Source organism: Periplaneta americana, chromosome 6 (genome assembly GCF_040183065.1).
Source record: "Periplaneta americana isolate PAMFEO1 chromosome 6, P.americana_PAMFEO1_priV1, whole genome shotgun sequence".
In the NCBI taxonomy this organism is placed as follows: Eukaryota; Metazoa; Arthropoda; class Insecta; order Blattodea; family Blattidae; genus Periplaneta; species Periplaneta americana.
The window spans coordinates 75,990,206-76,007,087 of NC_091122.1; the positions used below are offsets into that span (position 1 = coordinate 75,990,206).

General features: G+C 37.7%; 1 protein-coding gene across 2 annotated transcripts in view; it reads right to left on the reverse strand.

The window, feature by feature from the left end:
• The window catches only part of LOC138701421 (ankyrin repeat and BTB/POZ domain-containing protein 1-like), a 119,510-nt gene that overhangs the window by 31,078 nt on the left and 71,550 nt on the right, over positions 1-16,882 (reverse strand). For both annotated transcript variants that reach the window (XM_069828286.1, XM_069828287.1), the window contains 2 exons: positions 11,304-11,524; positions 3,322-3,480 (listed from right to left, as the gene is read on the reverse strand). In XM_069828286.1, coding sequence (XP_069684387.1) covers positions 3,322-3,480; positions 11,304-11,524 — 380 coding nt within the window. The remainder of the gene's footprint in view (positions 1-3,321; positions 3,481-11,303; positions 11,525-16,882) is intronic.

Below are 16,882 nucleotides of genomic sequence, written 5' to 3' on the forward strand. Positions count from 1 at the left end.
TCGGTATGTCCCAAATTCAGCTTGGGTTCTTTATGTCTCTGAAGGCCTCACAAAATGTCATGAAACTGAACCCCTAAAGAACATGGAACATGGCCCTTAACATGATGCTATTATTGACCTCGATAACAGAAGTAAGTAATAATGATTCTGTTCTTGCTAGTAAAGGTAAAGGTAAAGATATCCTCATAACATGCCATGAAGGCACTTGGGGGACATGGAGGTAGAGCCCCATGCTTTCCATGACCTCGGCACTAGAATGAGGTGGTGTGGTCGGCACCACGCTCTGACCGCCTTTTACCCCCGGGAAAGAGCCGGTACTCAATTTTATAGGAGGCTGAGTGAACCTCGGGGCCGTTCTGAAAGTTTGGCAACGAAAAAAAATCCTGTTACCACCTGGGATCGAACCCCGGATCTTCCAGTCCATAGCCAGCTGCTCTACCAACTGAACTACCCGGCCGCCTTCTTGCTAGTGCAGCAATAAAATAAAATTACTCATCTAACAATTCCATAATTTTTATTCATGTTATTTGTAAGAATGGTATTTTATAATTTCTGTCTATTCCCAAAAAAATGCTATTTTTGTAACATACAGTCAGTAACCAACAAGGGATGCTTTCGAACCTTCCAACGAAAATCGCCATGGGAACTTTCTGGGCTGAACAAGCATGAGGCCAAAGTAATTGGTGTGAAGTGTGGCATTTCGAAATCATTTGCTACCCCTGAAACAAGGTGTATAAAAGTAGGGTTCGCAACTGTAATGTTTGTAGTCATAGAGTACCTAACATCATCTACCTGTGAAATATGATACATGAAATGACGAGATTACGTACAACAGATAGATTTGTAAACTGTCATATACGTACCTCATTCTAACTTATGGTAATGTGATGTAAGAAGGCAGTGCTGCAAACAAAGTTGAATCTCACACCACGAGCAAATAATGGCGGAACTGCAATCACAATCAGGAATGCTGCATATGTCAAGACCAGCAAAATTTATGTCCAACACATTACGGAACGGAAGTGGCATGTCCTGTGACATGTATCCAGACGCCTTCCACGCATAGTGAAGCATAGGCTCATCTGATTGTATATCAAAGAATTCAACTTGAAAATGAAGATCCTATCATCCAGCTTGACGACATTACCCTCATCATGATGTATGTTCTCTTCAATGTGTCGCGCAAATAGTTTGTACTGGCGAAAGAAGTAGACATCTAGAGGCTGACAGTACTTTGTGGTTTTAGGTGGTATGATTTTTGTGTGTAAATCTAAATCCCTGTTTCCGAAGGCTCTGGCTGATAAATCTGTGTCTGTTTGATCAGACCATGAATCTAGGAGCAGAAGCGATCTCCCTTTAGTTCTGGTTGCAGTACTTTACACATCCAGGACAGTACGAGAGCTGCTGATATCTTACCACTGGTGCTGCAATCGTATTCTATATTAGGAGGTTGGTTACATTGTAATGTTTCGGAGACACGTTTGCCAAATTTACCACCTGCTTCCTGAAAGATATACAATTTCTTTGTGAGGCATTCTAACATGGAAATAAGGACCTGAATGGTGTAGGAGTGAGTAGTAGATGCAATGCTTTCAACAGTTGCTTCAGTTGTCTTTTCCTCAGTCATTGATAGTGTCCTATTTGAGGTAATTTCATACTCAAATCAACTTTGATCCGTATTCAACACCATGTCGGCATCGATTGCATTAGCAGAAATGTAGTCCGTAACTTCTCGCACAAACTCCATTGCTCTGGTCCTCACGTCAGTATCAAGAGTAACATCCTGCCTAGTAATGAATCTTGTAATCTTGCGTGATGTATTTTGTAGCGGCATTTGAATTGACGGAGGAAATAATTGCTGGCTTTAAATCTGGGAATGCCCATGAAAATAGCTGCTTCTTTCGTACAAGTCTTTAAATGCCAGTAGTGAATTGTGTTTCCAACATTACGTGCATTCCTGAATTTGGTGTACACATGCTCTCGAATGCGAGCATGTTTGTTTTCTATCGTACCACCTCTCTCAAGAGCCTTTACTATTTGCCTCACTTTTGCCGTGATGTCTTGAATTTTCGGGCAGTTGCTGCAACACTTTTCTTTCCAATCTTGACACTGTCATAAATCCTTTGCATTATTATTTTAGAGAACTGCTCGTGGATACTTTTCTGTTTGAAATTGGGAGATGATGGTTCATAGGAACTGGAACTGGTTGCCGTGTTATGAACTGGACTACCGAACACATCATTATCTTGAGATAAAGTGTCCGATGTTTCATCACTATCACACCACAATGTCTGTCCTTCCGATATGTCCATGCTGCCACTGACATATTTCTCCAGGATGATAAACAACTCCCATGCAATTAGCCTGTTGATGTATGTTGGATGGGTATTGTCTGCTGGGTAATTCTGTGTCACCTCATTCACCAGTATCTATACCACAGCATGAGGGTTACAACTCATTTTGATAAACACACAATAGTATACACGTATTTCACCTACAGTATTCTTTAACACACAAACAAGCTCATGTCCTGAATCGTACTACCTAGCCATTTACAGTTATACAAAACGCACTCATTTACACAAGGCAGGAGACCTACCAGGCATGCACATTATCACAAAATGACATCATGTCTCTCAGGTACAGTGTGTTTCATAACTTATGACTACAAATATTACAGTTGCGAACCCTACTTTTATACGCCTTGTTTTAGGGGTAGCAAATGATTGCGAAATGCCACACTTCACACCAATTACTTTGGCCTCTTGCTTGTTCAGCCCAGAAAGTTTCATAGTGATTTTCGTCGGAAGGTCCGAAAGCATCCCTTGTAAGATGAAAAATATTTCACAACTCTTAATGAACAGTTTTTGCTTTTGTATTATGTAAATTATGTATAATATAATGCTGTGTTAACATACATGATACTTATTAATGTCTACATAAATAATGAATGCCAAGTGGAAGGAAAAGTAATAAAAATTATGCAGTTGAAAAAGTAAAAAACGCAAAAATGGTGCACACGAAAAATATATAAAAAAAATGCAAAATAAATTTTGTTTGTATCTTTACAGTTTTAGATGGAAGACTTTTTATCTCAACATTTTAAAATTGTTCATTATATTTTAAAGTTGTGAAAATGCACGGCATTTTAAATTAACCTCTCAGTATCTCAAATAACGTCAGCTGACTTAAACCATTAATACTTTCAAGGGTTCGTTGTATAAGAGATTAAAATTAAGTTTAACTTTTTCATTAAGTTAAGTTAGTTCATAGATGAACAAACGAATGTAATCATACTGTAATATGGAACAAGATCATTACCTGCACAATATTGGTGTAAATATAATAAACAACTGCTGCAAATGCTTCTACTGAAACATTTCTCACTATAACCACTGTATTACCATCATCATCTGTAGTTTCACTGAAATGATCTCGTAATAAAGCATTGAAGTATTCACTCCTTCCACAAAAGAACACCTACGAAGAAAAAAGAGCAACATTATTACATGGCCTTTCCTATATTAAATTCTTAATCTAATATGAGAGAAACAGCCATTGTTACAAAATAAACTCTGCTAGACTATCTATATATTTTATCAATATACACAATATAATTCACTAACAAATGAGATTTGTGTATGTTTTTCTTTTAATTGATATCTGAGAGAAACAGCCATAGTTATAAAATAAACTCTCTAAGACTATCATGTATTCGATCAATATACACAATATAATTCACTAACAAATGAGATTTGTTTTTCTTTTAATATCTTTATTCGTCAGCATTCCCCATTAAATTATGGTAATACTAGATGCAGTCGTGTCATTCAGTCAGTCTGCAGAACTGGTTGTTAAATTTGTAAAGTTAAAAAATTACCATTTAGTTCTGCCAATAATCTTAAAAAAAAATTATTACATTGAATGAAATTTTAAAAATTTCATTTACACCTTCTACTGTTTCACAACCTTTATTTATAACTTTCCACTTTTCAAAACATCAACCACTGTACTGTCTATTTAATTTTTTTGAACATACTGCTACCACAACTAAGAACAAATTTGATTGCACTTCACTGCACTACAATGATTGCTTTCTCCAAATTAGGTTAAACATAAGAGTAGTTTAAATGATATCAAATGCTACCAGCAGAAGCAGAAAGAGGACTTAAGTCTAATGTTAAAGTTTAATGAATAACATTGCAACAGACAAAAAGAAATTCTCTGCTTGTTGAAAACAGTTTGCATCTCATGACAGTGAAGCTTAGTGAGAAGTCTCTAGCTGATTTAGATGCAAAACATTTTGTAAGTCTTGGCTAAATCTTGAACACCATACAGCTGCTGACACTCACGTCACAGAATATACACAGCACCAACTAGCTATGTGGTTGTTTCTATAATCTTCAGGCAGAATTGATGGGCTTTCAAATTACTCTACACATAATTCTGTAATACTATGTTGCATTTAAATTTTCCTTTATTTGTAGCCACTTATTATCTTATTTAATATTAAAATAATAAAATTTGGGTTAATTAGCAGAGAGAACCGGTAGTTTAAAAATTGTAATGACACCACATACTAGATGCTTTCAATGGCAACTATAAGATAATTTACATTAACAAACAGTAATTGAATGTTGCAATATTTACAGTACCGGTACATTATGGAAGAGCAGTTTGGCTTCAGGAAGGGAACAGGTAAGAGAGATGCAATTGGATTGCTAAGCACAATCGGTGAAAGATACCTTGAGAAGAATAAAGAAATGTATATAGTATTTGTAGACATGGAAAAGGCGTTTGACAGAGTGGACTGGAATAAATTGATGGATATTCTAAAGAAAATTGGTGTGGATTGAAAAGAGAGGAGGTTCTTCAGTAACCTTTATATCAAACGAGTCAAAGTCAAAATAGGAGAAGAAATGTCAGAAGGAAGTGAAATAGGAAGAGGAGTACGAGAAGGATGCCCTTTATCACCCCCCCCCCCCAGAAATCACTGCCCTAGGTAACTGCCTACATTGCCTAGGCCTAAATCCGGCACTGAGTATCATAACTTACTTCATACATCTTTCCACTCATTTTCAGTCATATAGCATACTGTAGCAAGAAACTACACAATCTGTGACATTCTGATCACTGATCAATAATTGAAGAGTGTAAACAACAAAGGTTGTAAGAGCATTTCTATCACTTTTTAAGTATTATGTGTAAAATCCAATAATCTACAAAAGTCATATCTTAGAATTCGAAGTGGAAGTAGGGTCTAGCTAATGTATGCAATAACAGTTGTCACGAATAGTATTCATATATGATTTGGATGGAGAAAAATGTCTCTCCTGAAAAATTTTATTCTGTGCACTTACAATCTTTGTTGTTTATACAGTGAAACCTCTTCTTACGGACATCCCCAAGATACGGACAGATTTTTATGTCCCAACTGAAATAATATAGAAATAATGATAAATTTAAGTCTCGTTTACAGACACTCTCAGACACGGGTACAGACAGCTGTTTCACAGTCCTAAAGCTTGGTTTACCTCCTGACTGCGGACAGAACTTGGATTTTAAGACCTAATGTGTTACAAAAATGGAAAGTTTAGTTTTGAGAACTGTACAGAAATTCCTTAACATGAAAAAAGACCATAAAGGTCTCATAGGCTATCACTAGCCCAGCCGGCTACCCATTGTTAGCTGGAAGCAGGTGGATAAACAAAGTGATAAAATTTAACCTGTCTGATGGGTCCAAGGATCGTGAAATTGTATTTGACACAAGATAGGGTTAGTAGGATTATTCTCTTCACTTCAATCAGTTGTTCTGTTTCGAGAGACATGGCACCTGAACGTAAAGATTAAGTTGAAAACTGTAAATTACAGTACTGTATTCCCTTTTCTCAGTCTTATCTACTGTAGTTTAAAGTTGCAAAAAATTCACTGTAATATACTGTATTTCATTTAAACTGTGAAGGGATACATAATGCATATTATAAATTTACTGTTAGATTGGGGAGCCTCCCTCCCAATAAAGAACACCTCCCAGATGCGGAGAGATTGTTAGATATCCCTTCAATGTCCGTAAATGAGAGGTTTCACTGTACTCATCAATTATGTATAGGATGGAAGATAACCACTGCACCAAAATGAAACTGGTAATAGATAATGAAAAGAGGTCTGAAAAATCTAAGTAAATTCTTTCTAACATTCACAATGTTAGAGGAAATCATTATGTTTCTACAAAACATTTTGCATCACGGCTACTGCAATAACTCCAGCATGCATGGCCACACATCTCTTACCTTCCCCTCCAACTCTGCTGTACTCAGTCACATGAATGCGACCAAGCGCTATGTTGCAAGATTTATTTGCAATTATTCAATTTAAATTCATGGCTAAATGGTTTCATTTGCACAAAAAAAAAAAAAAACTCAAGAGACAAACTATTCAGATTATTTTTACCTATCTGCTTGTATAGCAATCAGTCATTTCTCTCAGGCCATTATCACAATACAGCACTGCAAACATTGGGAAAAGATTCGAAGAAGAAGAAGAAGAAGAAGAAGAAGTGTAATAAAAGTTCTGTTATATTTAACATGTAGAATCACCTCTTAAATTTTGGTTGTATCAGTCTCCTTCCATCCTGTATAGAAAATACTTCAGGAGATGCTACTGACATACAGTGTATATACATATATATTAATGACTTAAAATCACCAGAGTTGGACTAAAATCAGCACCCTGTCAATTTGATATTGTGACAGCCGGGAGTCGATTGCGCATCCCACAGAGGCGGGGAGCACTGCGGAGGAGGTTGTGCATGCATCTAGCGAATGGGCATGTGCGGTGTGGTACGAAGCAAAGGGGACGCAAAGCTGCAGGTGCTTCACTGTGCGAGGTGAAGGGGGGAACGAAACCTCCTGAACAGAATCGTGTGGAAACAGAAGCTGCGAGTAACAGGTGGAAGACACTGGAAACAGTACTTTCTGGAAACTATGGTTTAGTGATAAATAGGAGACGTGAAGAAGGAGACAGCCAGTTCAGTTTAGAACAGCGAGTCAGTGAACGTCAAGGAAGCCAGCCTTCGAGACCTGGGTTCGACTTGAGGAGGACTGCAACTGTGGCAGCGACCCAGCGAGTGCGGCGTATCCGGAAGTCTTGAGTTCGAGTGCAGTGGACTGTCTGTGGAAGTCTTGGGTTCGATATACTGTGAACATGAGTGAATGAGCTAGAAGAACGAGCAAAGGCAACGAACTATGAACTGAGAACTGACAGTTTTGTTTTGTAAATAGTGCTTTGTGAACATTAGTTGAGATTAGCAGTACATTGTTGTTCTCAATAATCCAAGTGAATTGTCATTATCGTCTGAGGAGTGCAATAACGAATACTGTGTTGCTGTGTGGAGTGAATACCCATTGTTGACGGGAGTGTTTTAAATTCAGTTATAGAAAGTCATTGTTGTTGTAATAAAAGTAACATTATTGTGTTGAATTAAAAAGTCACAATATATTAATTACGAATTCTTGATTGAAAGGAAAATGGCATGTGTGGACTTCCAAGGACGAAAGAAATTAGTGTGACATCTTTGAGATGCCATGCAACCAATGCAGGGTTAAAACACAGAGTGAACACAAAGTCTTTTATTACTGAAAAACTACGCTATCGTAGTGATGTGGTCTTCAGCAAATTATATCTTAACTTTCAAAGTTTCCATGCATAGGCCTACACTTCAGTGTGTGCTCAGTTTGTTGCCTGATGAATATCTAACGTCTAATCGATTTCATGCTAAGTTTTCGCAAACATCTCACCTTTTCGATCCCCAAATCCAAACGATGTGTCTGTTGACTTCCAGAGGTGTGAGAGACTGCCTCATCAGAAAAACAAACTTTGTTTAAGGTACCGTAAAATGGGCTAATACCGATCACTTTTAATATATTTTCGTACGTAGTTCATTAGCATTTGCTTTAATACATGCATAATAAAGCAATTAATTAATTATCTCTCAATCTTTAAGTACCTATAGATACATTTTTCATAATTTGACTACTTTTAATTATCATTTTATTTTAAAAAAAATCAGTGATCGGTGTTACCTCATACGATGGGGTAATACCGATCACCTATTTAATTTCCTTCATGATCGCTGTTAAACTGTTGAAGGGGTTTTACCGATCAATAATTTATGTTTAAAAAAGATTTAAAGAAAAATCAGTGATCAGTGTTAACTGGCAGAATGGGGTAATACCGATCACCTATTAAATTTCCCTTATGATCACAATTAGAGTATGAAGGTGTTATACCGATCAGTATTTTAAGTTTAAAAAATATTTTAAACTTAGGGCTTACAAAGAACACTGTACCATGCTATATTTAATCATTTTTCGAGAATAAAAATTATAGAAATCATGGAAATCCGATTTTGGCATTGCTCCCATATTTGTTTTCTTCCACTGCTCCAACACATGTCTCCATGCTGCCTTCAGTGAATGAGAGAATGCCACATCAAGTGGCTGACATAAGTGAATAATGTATTAGGTGGCAAGAACACATACCGTATCTTATATTGTTTTCTTACCATAGCTTTATTATACTTATGGACAGATAACTAGATAAATTAACGCCGATTGTTACTTTAGGCCCTTGTAATTTCTTTGCATAGGGGAGGAGCATCTTACAAAACCATTTCCCAGAAGTTCCTAGGTCAAACCAACCGCTTTTATTGCGACCACATTCTGCACCATTATTTCCACCTTCTGTCCAGGTATCATAGGGACGTGTGCTTCTGTACACGGTGAGGTACAGGGCCACCTGCAGCTGCCGCCACCATAACACTAATATTTGTTTTAGAGCTGTACAAAATTTTCACTGGATGTTTCGAACCTCGCTTGACTATGATCTTACTCTGCCCTAGGTCATCACAAAAATTAGTTTGTTCGTAGTTTATCAAATTTGAAGGCTGAACTCCATTCAAGACCTCTTATAAATTAGGAAAGAATTGATTCATTGCATCTCTCGTTATGAATGCTCTGGATCGCTTCTGTTTTCACTCATTCTGGTTGAGAGCTCCTTATTCCTAGTTAGGAATCCACGAAACCACTCATTCCCAGGACGATTATTCGTAAATCTTTTCTCCTCTTTTCATTTCCAGCTCAAGTAGTCCTGAACAATATCACTTACATCCACTTCCTTCAAGGGAAATCTCTGAATGGCCAATTTTCCATTCCTTACTGCCCGAACAGCATTATCCAAGTCAACTGGATTGTATCTATCACATCTCCGTGATGGTCCCGATTTTTTTTGTATAGGACCACCCATGATCGGTGTTACCCTGGAACTTTTCCATTTCCCATATCAAGTGTTTTAATTTCAAGTAAGTATGGCCTAATAATTATCCAACTGACGAATAATATAAGTAACTAATTATACAACACATTTTAACTCTCACCTATGTCACAAACCTTTCCAGTGAAGCAGTAGAACTGAAGTTACACAAGGATATTATAGCAAGCAGAAAACGACTCGGCATCAACAATGGAAAATGAAACTTAATTAATAACAGCAGCAAACCTTCACGCAGCTGGTTCATATCAGCCACAATATTAGCTTCGTAAATAACGTATTCTCCGACATACCTCACGATATAATACAATTAAGAGCTACAATCTTTTAATGAAAAAGCAAAATGATCGATATTATAATACTATATCGGAATTACCCCATCTTACGGTAGTCATTATGTTGTTCAATTTGTTCCAGAATGTCCGCAACAAATATAACACTTCAGGGACGATCGTCTGGTAACAAAGCTTGCAGGGAAATACAGATGTTTGTGAAAAATTTTAACCACAGTACTTTGGAGTACATCAAGTTCGTTTGAGGCATAATGTGTCTATTTTTCAGACATAAAAAAACTGTCGCATAGCATCAACAGTCTCATCTGTCACTCCAGGTCTACCACTTCTTCTCTGGTCTCCAACACTGCCAGTCTTTTTAAACTTTACATACCAACTTTTAATGGTCTTCATATATGGAGGATTTCGTCCATGTTTTGGAGTGTCTCTGAACTGTAATGGATTACCACGTTTTCGTGATATCACAAAATGCACTGCATTTTTTCCTGCATAGACACCATTTTGATATTGAACTTGACTGTACTGCAGTGCCACATGCAAGGGAAAGAAAAATCTATGAATCACTCAATGTGATGCCACAACTTTCATTTTTGTATCTAAAATAGTTGCAATTGTTCATAATCAGGGAAAGGCTTTGTGTTCACTCTGTAAATGAGTCTTTATTGTGAAATGATTCTCTAGTTCTATCTACTGTGAGTAAACATCCTTACCAATCAGTCTATGCACAACAGGATATGTTACATCATGTGTCCTGTTCCCTAGCTAGCAGTTTCGTAGCACATACTAGAGTTGACAGCAATTCGGAAGGCGGTAGTCTGCTAGCATTTGCATTGAGACAGATAGAGAGAGCAAGGCAGCATACAACAACTTCACGTTCATGTGCAATACAAATAGTGCAGGAGAAAATTTAAATTATCAAAAGACAATAATGACCTTAGCCGTTGATTACTGTAAGCATAACACCAAACAAACCCTCTTTTCTTCACTAACAATATTCTTTGCACTGTTCTCAATCCCACTGCTTCTGCAGTCGTTTCTTGCGCGTTGGCAACGTTGCAGCCAGCATCAAGATGGCTGGCAGCATTCTGCTCGTCAACGTTTTTAAAATAATTATATGCCTTAAACACTATTTTCCGCACCTGCCTGTGCAATACTTGTCTTTTTCAAGTATCTTCTTCCATTTATTTAAAAAAACACGCACGCACGCACGCACACACACACACACACACACACACACACACACACACACACACACAGTACATATTAGTTTTACCTATTCAGTGTATTGAAACACTCACACGTGAACAAACAAGTACTTGTTATAGACTGATTCCGATTGGTTCTACTGTACAAGCTTGTGATGTCACATACCAGAAATGCTATGGCGCACATAGCAGCTGACTGCCTTCCGAAATGCCGTCTAGTCTATTAATCATCTGTATAATTTGCTGATGTGTGGACACAAAATATCATACTGCAGCTGATTATCATTCATGCATTTTTATGGTTGAAGTGTAGTGGTTTGAAGCATCACTGAAAAAAATTTATCTACAGATTATGTTGCTAAATGCACCCAAGCCATCATCCAAACACCATTAATTGCTATATTGCCGATAATTCAATTAATTTGTAATTCTGGAAAAGTACTCAAAAGAAACTAAACTGAATGGCTGTTCGAATTACCTTATGGCAGTAGAACTTGTAGCCTAACACAATGAAACAGATATCTGTAAGGTACAGCGGCACTACTGGCATGAGTGGAAGATCAACACCGGTAACCCATGTGCGAAGCTCCTGTGGCACGGCCTGCATGCCAAGCACACCCAGGTCCTGTTGCAGCTCTGCTGCCAACTCTGTTGACTCTAGGGTTAATGTCTTCACGCTAGTTCCAGGTTTCATGCACTCTATAGAGAACATCCACATATGTAAAGTTAGTACAGCCAGATTAAAATTTCACAATATACATTACATAAACCACACAGATACAAGGTGGTTCAAATAGAAACAGGACTGATTTTGTTTAGAAAATACTTTGCGACAAAATTAGCCATTTTACATATCGTCGCCTGAATGCCAGAACTAGGTAACTCGAAATTTGCGTTTTTAGTTACCTCTTTTATAGCATAGCAAAAATCGCACAAAATGTAATCCAGGATCTAGGTAACTGATTGAACGATACCAGCGACATCTATTTTCCAATATAACAAATAGGTAAAAGAAAACGAGACATATTCCTTAGTGCAATAAATAAGTAAATAAGCGATGTCACAAAACATGAAAAATCAAATTACCTAGTTCTTGCATTCAGGCGACGATATATAGTCCACATTGGCTTCTACATTTATCATAGCCTTCTAGCAACTGTTTTACTCCCCTTTCCAAAAAATCTTTTGGTTGGGTGCATAGCCAATTCAACAATGCTTGTGATCACAACATTGTTATCCTCAAACTGTGCTCCTTCCATGTCAGTTTTAAGCCTCCCAAACAGGTAAAAATCACTTGGGGTCATATCTGGACTGTAAGCTGATTGGAGCAGGAGGTATCACTTTAGTTTCCTGATGCTGTCCATGGTTTTTCTGTCAGTGTGGGCCTCGCATTGTCTTGGAGAAGGTAAATCTGATTTCCTTCTCTCTTCCTCTTGGACTAATCTTATTCTTCACTTCTCTCAATCAAATGTTGGCGTAATGTTGTGCATCAGCAGTCCTGCCTTCCTGAAGGAAATTGACATTGATAATTCCTTTCCAATCTCAAAAAAAGTTGCAATGACTTTTACAGCCAAGATTGTCCTTGGTTTCTTGGGCCTTGGGAGAATTGCAATGGCATCGCTCTTTCAATGATTATTGGGACTGAGGAACGAAATAGAGGACCTAGGTCTGATCAGTGGCCACTAAGGAGTTTAGAAATTATTCTCCTCCTGTTCCAAACCATCTTAGGATATGACTAGCCACCTGCATGTACCGTTTTGTTTTCGTCAATCAATGTGCACAGAAATCCATCAGGTGTTCATTTTCCTGTAATGCAAATGGTTTTGTATGTCTTCTACATTACCAATACCAATATTTATACATATACTCATCATCATCATCATCCTCCTCCTCTTACTGTGTCCTCCTTTCGGAAGGTTGATTCCAAATATGCCTCCATTTGTCTCTGTCTTCCCAAGCTTTTTCCTGTTTATTTCATCCCACTTGTATCCCCTTTCCTGTAAGTTCTTCTGAATTTGATCTATCCATCTTTCCTGTGGTCTTCCCATTAGTCGTCTTTCTTTCACTTTTAAATTTAATATTCTCTGTTAAGGTGCCCAAACCATTGTAATCCCTTATTTTCTAATTGTGTTAATTTTTCAACCTTCAGAGTTTCCCTAATTGTGTTGTTTCGTATCCTATCTCTTCATATCTTCTGTACAATAACTAACAGTGTTTTCATCTCTGAGACTTGAATTCTGCTCAGATCTTTTATGGTGTATTTCCAGGTTTCTGAAGCATATGTCAAAACTGGCTCGAAATGTTTTATACATTGCCATTTTGCTCTTTATGGGTACACATTTATTCCAAATTAAATGTTTCATTAAAATGTATACATTTGAACTTTTCTGTATTCTTTTGCTAATTTCATGCTGTATTTTTTCATATGAAGTAATTTCTGTTCCAAAATAGTTGAACTTCTCTACCTTTTACAAATTTGTGCCTGATAACTTAATATTCCAGTCTTTACTCTGTGTTCTTGATATTTTCATAACTACTGCTTTTTCAATGTTAGTTTTTAAGCCATACTCTTCTGCTACTGTCTTCCAATACTCCAATCTTTGTTCTATGTTTGGTGAGCTGTCCAAATCATCATGTCATCCGCATATACACTATTGTTTGTGAAAAGTGCAACATTCAGAAAGAATGGCCTAAATGGCTCCAAACTCCGGAGATTTATAGAACAGACTTTCAAACGAAGTGGAAACGTGAAAGCTAGTGCAGGTATGCCTCGTCAACATGGAAGGGCGCAATATCAGCATGTGAGTTCGAATAGGACAGAATGATTGGTCTCCGGGAAGCAGGTTTGTCATACCGTGGCATTTCGGCTTGTACAGGGCATGATGCTATAACAGTGATGTGTGTGTGAAACCAATGGATAGAAGAGGGTCGAACGCAGAGACAAGCGGGTACTGGACCACGTAATGTGACCACAGCATGGGATAACCGCTGACAGACAGTACAGCTTCATCCACAGTGTTGAGTCGACTTTGGAGTACTGCAACTGGTGTGGACCTGTCTGTGTCAATGGTTTGTGACCGTCTTTTGAGGGCTGAATTAGTGGCTCGCATGTGTTGTGTTGGCTTCCATTGTCCAGAAACCACCGTCTCAGACTGCAATGGACACGTGAATGCCGTCACTGGCGTGCTGAGTGACAAAATGTGGTGTTTTCGGACAAGTCCCACTTCAACTTGTCTTACAATGATGACCGCATATGTCTTAGATGCTACCATTATGAATGCAATCTGGGAACCTGCGTTGTTGAGAGACATAGGGGACAAATGCCTAGTGTGATGGTTTGAGGCTCCATTGGATACAATATGCGATCTCGCCTCCTACGTATTCAGGGCAATCTGAAAAGTAACTGTTACATTAGGGAGGTTTTAGAGCCCGAGGTACTGCCCCTCCTTCAGACAACACCACATGCCATATTTCAGCAGGACAATGCCTGGCCACACGTGGCGAGGATTGTGCAAGCCTTCTTCGAAGAATGACGGGTATCACTGCTTCCCTGGCCTGCACGTTCGCCAGACATGTCACCCATCGAACATGTCTGGGATATGGTTGGTTGGCAACTTGTTCGTCATGGTCCTCCAGCACCCACTCTTGACGCTTTGTGGACTTGCATACAAACTGCGTGGAGGGAGATTCCCCAGGAACATATCCAGGCCCCCTTTGATTCCATGCCAGGATGCTTAGAGGCTCTGATTGCAGTGCATGGAGGCTTCACATCATACTGAAATCTCACGGTCACAGATCAGGTACAGTTCTATAATTCTAATCATTTGTGTATTGTTATGTACAGCTGTCAAAAAAAAAGTGGCCGCACTCGTGAACAGCGAATATTTTCAAAGTCCACTTCGGGTCGCGGCGATGTTACACGATGCATGTGCTTGTACAAGCAGTTCCGGAACTATGAAAGTGTTCCATATCTACGCCTCGTAGACCAGCGGTAGAGTGCTTGTTTAATGATTCAAAGGTCGTGGGTTCGGGCCTTCTTCAAGTTTTCATTTTATTTTTTTAATCTTTCTTTAGCGATGTAAATGATATTCAAATTATCATTTATATCCAGTTATCGTTCTTTATGGATATCACGTTATTTATATTTTGTTATAGTTCTTTAGAGATATGAATAAAATTCAGGTCATCATTTGTATTCTGTTATCGTATTATAACGATATGAATAATAATTATTATTGTATTTCCAATGGGGGTTAGCCGTATTTTACATATGTATGTTAGGGCTATAGTTTTATACACAAAAAAGATAAGCATAAAGAGAAATGGAAAAGAAAATTAAATTAGCTTACGCGATGTAAACAAAACATAAACAATCCGTAAATTAGGCATTGCGATTGCAAAACAAATATCAGGTATCAATTTGTAACATACAAAAACATTAACAACACACATACGTAACACTTCTATAACACAAATATGCAGCTTTCCGTACCATACATCATAAATTAATACACAATAGTCACACAAACACAATCAAACTATAATTACGACATTGCGACGACATCAAGCATCCCATAACTGACTCACATACATAACAAATCAAGCATCCGTTACAACACATACACTTCAACATAGTAACCACACTTTGAAAAGTTACAAATTTGGCTCCAAGAAGAATAAATAGGACACTGTTACTAATTACTATTCTTCTACAATTTCTTAAATACATCTGTAATAAATCTGTGAAATTCCGATATGAATAATATTCACGTTTTTTATATTGTTATCGTTCTTTAGCTATTTAAATAATATTCGAGTTATCATTTATATTCTGTTTTCCTTCATTAGCATTATGAAACAGTATTCAAGTTATTTATATTGTTATTATTCTTTTGCAATATATTAATTAAACAAACCGATATTTATAATTTATATTCTGTTATCGTTCTTTAGTGATACTGTATAAATAATATTCAAGTTATTTATATTGTAATCGTTCTTTAGCGATATAAATAACATAAATTTAATATTAGGTTTGGAAAAATCCAGTTGCATAATACTGCTATTAGTTTTTCTTTTTGTATTATTACATTATACTATCTTGAACCACAATAAAATGAAAAGGAGTAACGAGGAATTGAACCTGAGATGTTGACATCTAAATTCCGACGTTCGTCCGCTGAGCTACGAGAGCAAAAGTGTGGAAACATTTTTGGAAAAATTAGCCCAATCACACTCTAAGATCTTCTGATGATTCGTAGAAGCTAGTCCAGGATGCGGGGGGCAAAGGCTAATTGAGATTTCCCGGTCTCTGACCGGGTCAAACATCCTGATAGAATTAATATTTAACCCTTGCCGTGACTTTCGGTGAAGTCCGGAGGGCCCAATTAGTCAAATCCATTCTATCTCCACGCTTGGGCCCCTTGGAATTTAATAAGATGCGAAAGAGATAGTGGTGTGCAGAAAGCAACGGGATGTTACCGCATTTAGGCCTATCCTTCCCAAGAAAACTGCAAACATGAACAAAGGAAGCTTTTAATAGAAGAAGAAGGATCTTCTGCGGACCTCTGGAAAAAGAACTAAGGAAGAGACTAGTGAAGTGCTTTGTGTGGAGTGTGGCATTGTATGGGGAAAGAACATGGACATTACGACGAAATGAAGAGAAACGAATTGAAGCATTTGAAATGTGGATGTGGAGAAGAACGGTGCGTGTAAAGTGGACAGGCAGAATAAGAAATAAAATTGTGTTTGAAAAAGTGAGTGAAGAAAGAATGATGCTGAAACTGATTAGAAAGAGAAAAAGGAATTGGTTGGGTCTCTGGTTGAAAAGAATAATAGACGACATTAGGATATGTAGATCATATGCGGAGACTAAGAGGAAGGCAGAAAATAGGAAAGATTGGAGATTGCTGGGTTTGCAATGTAAGACCTGCCCATGGACAGAACATTTATGTGTGTATGTTCAGAATGCCTGGAATATCGTGTCTAAGAACAGTCGCTATTTGCAAAGACTAGTCAATTCCATGCCCACTCGACTGCAAGATGATCGAGATAAGA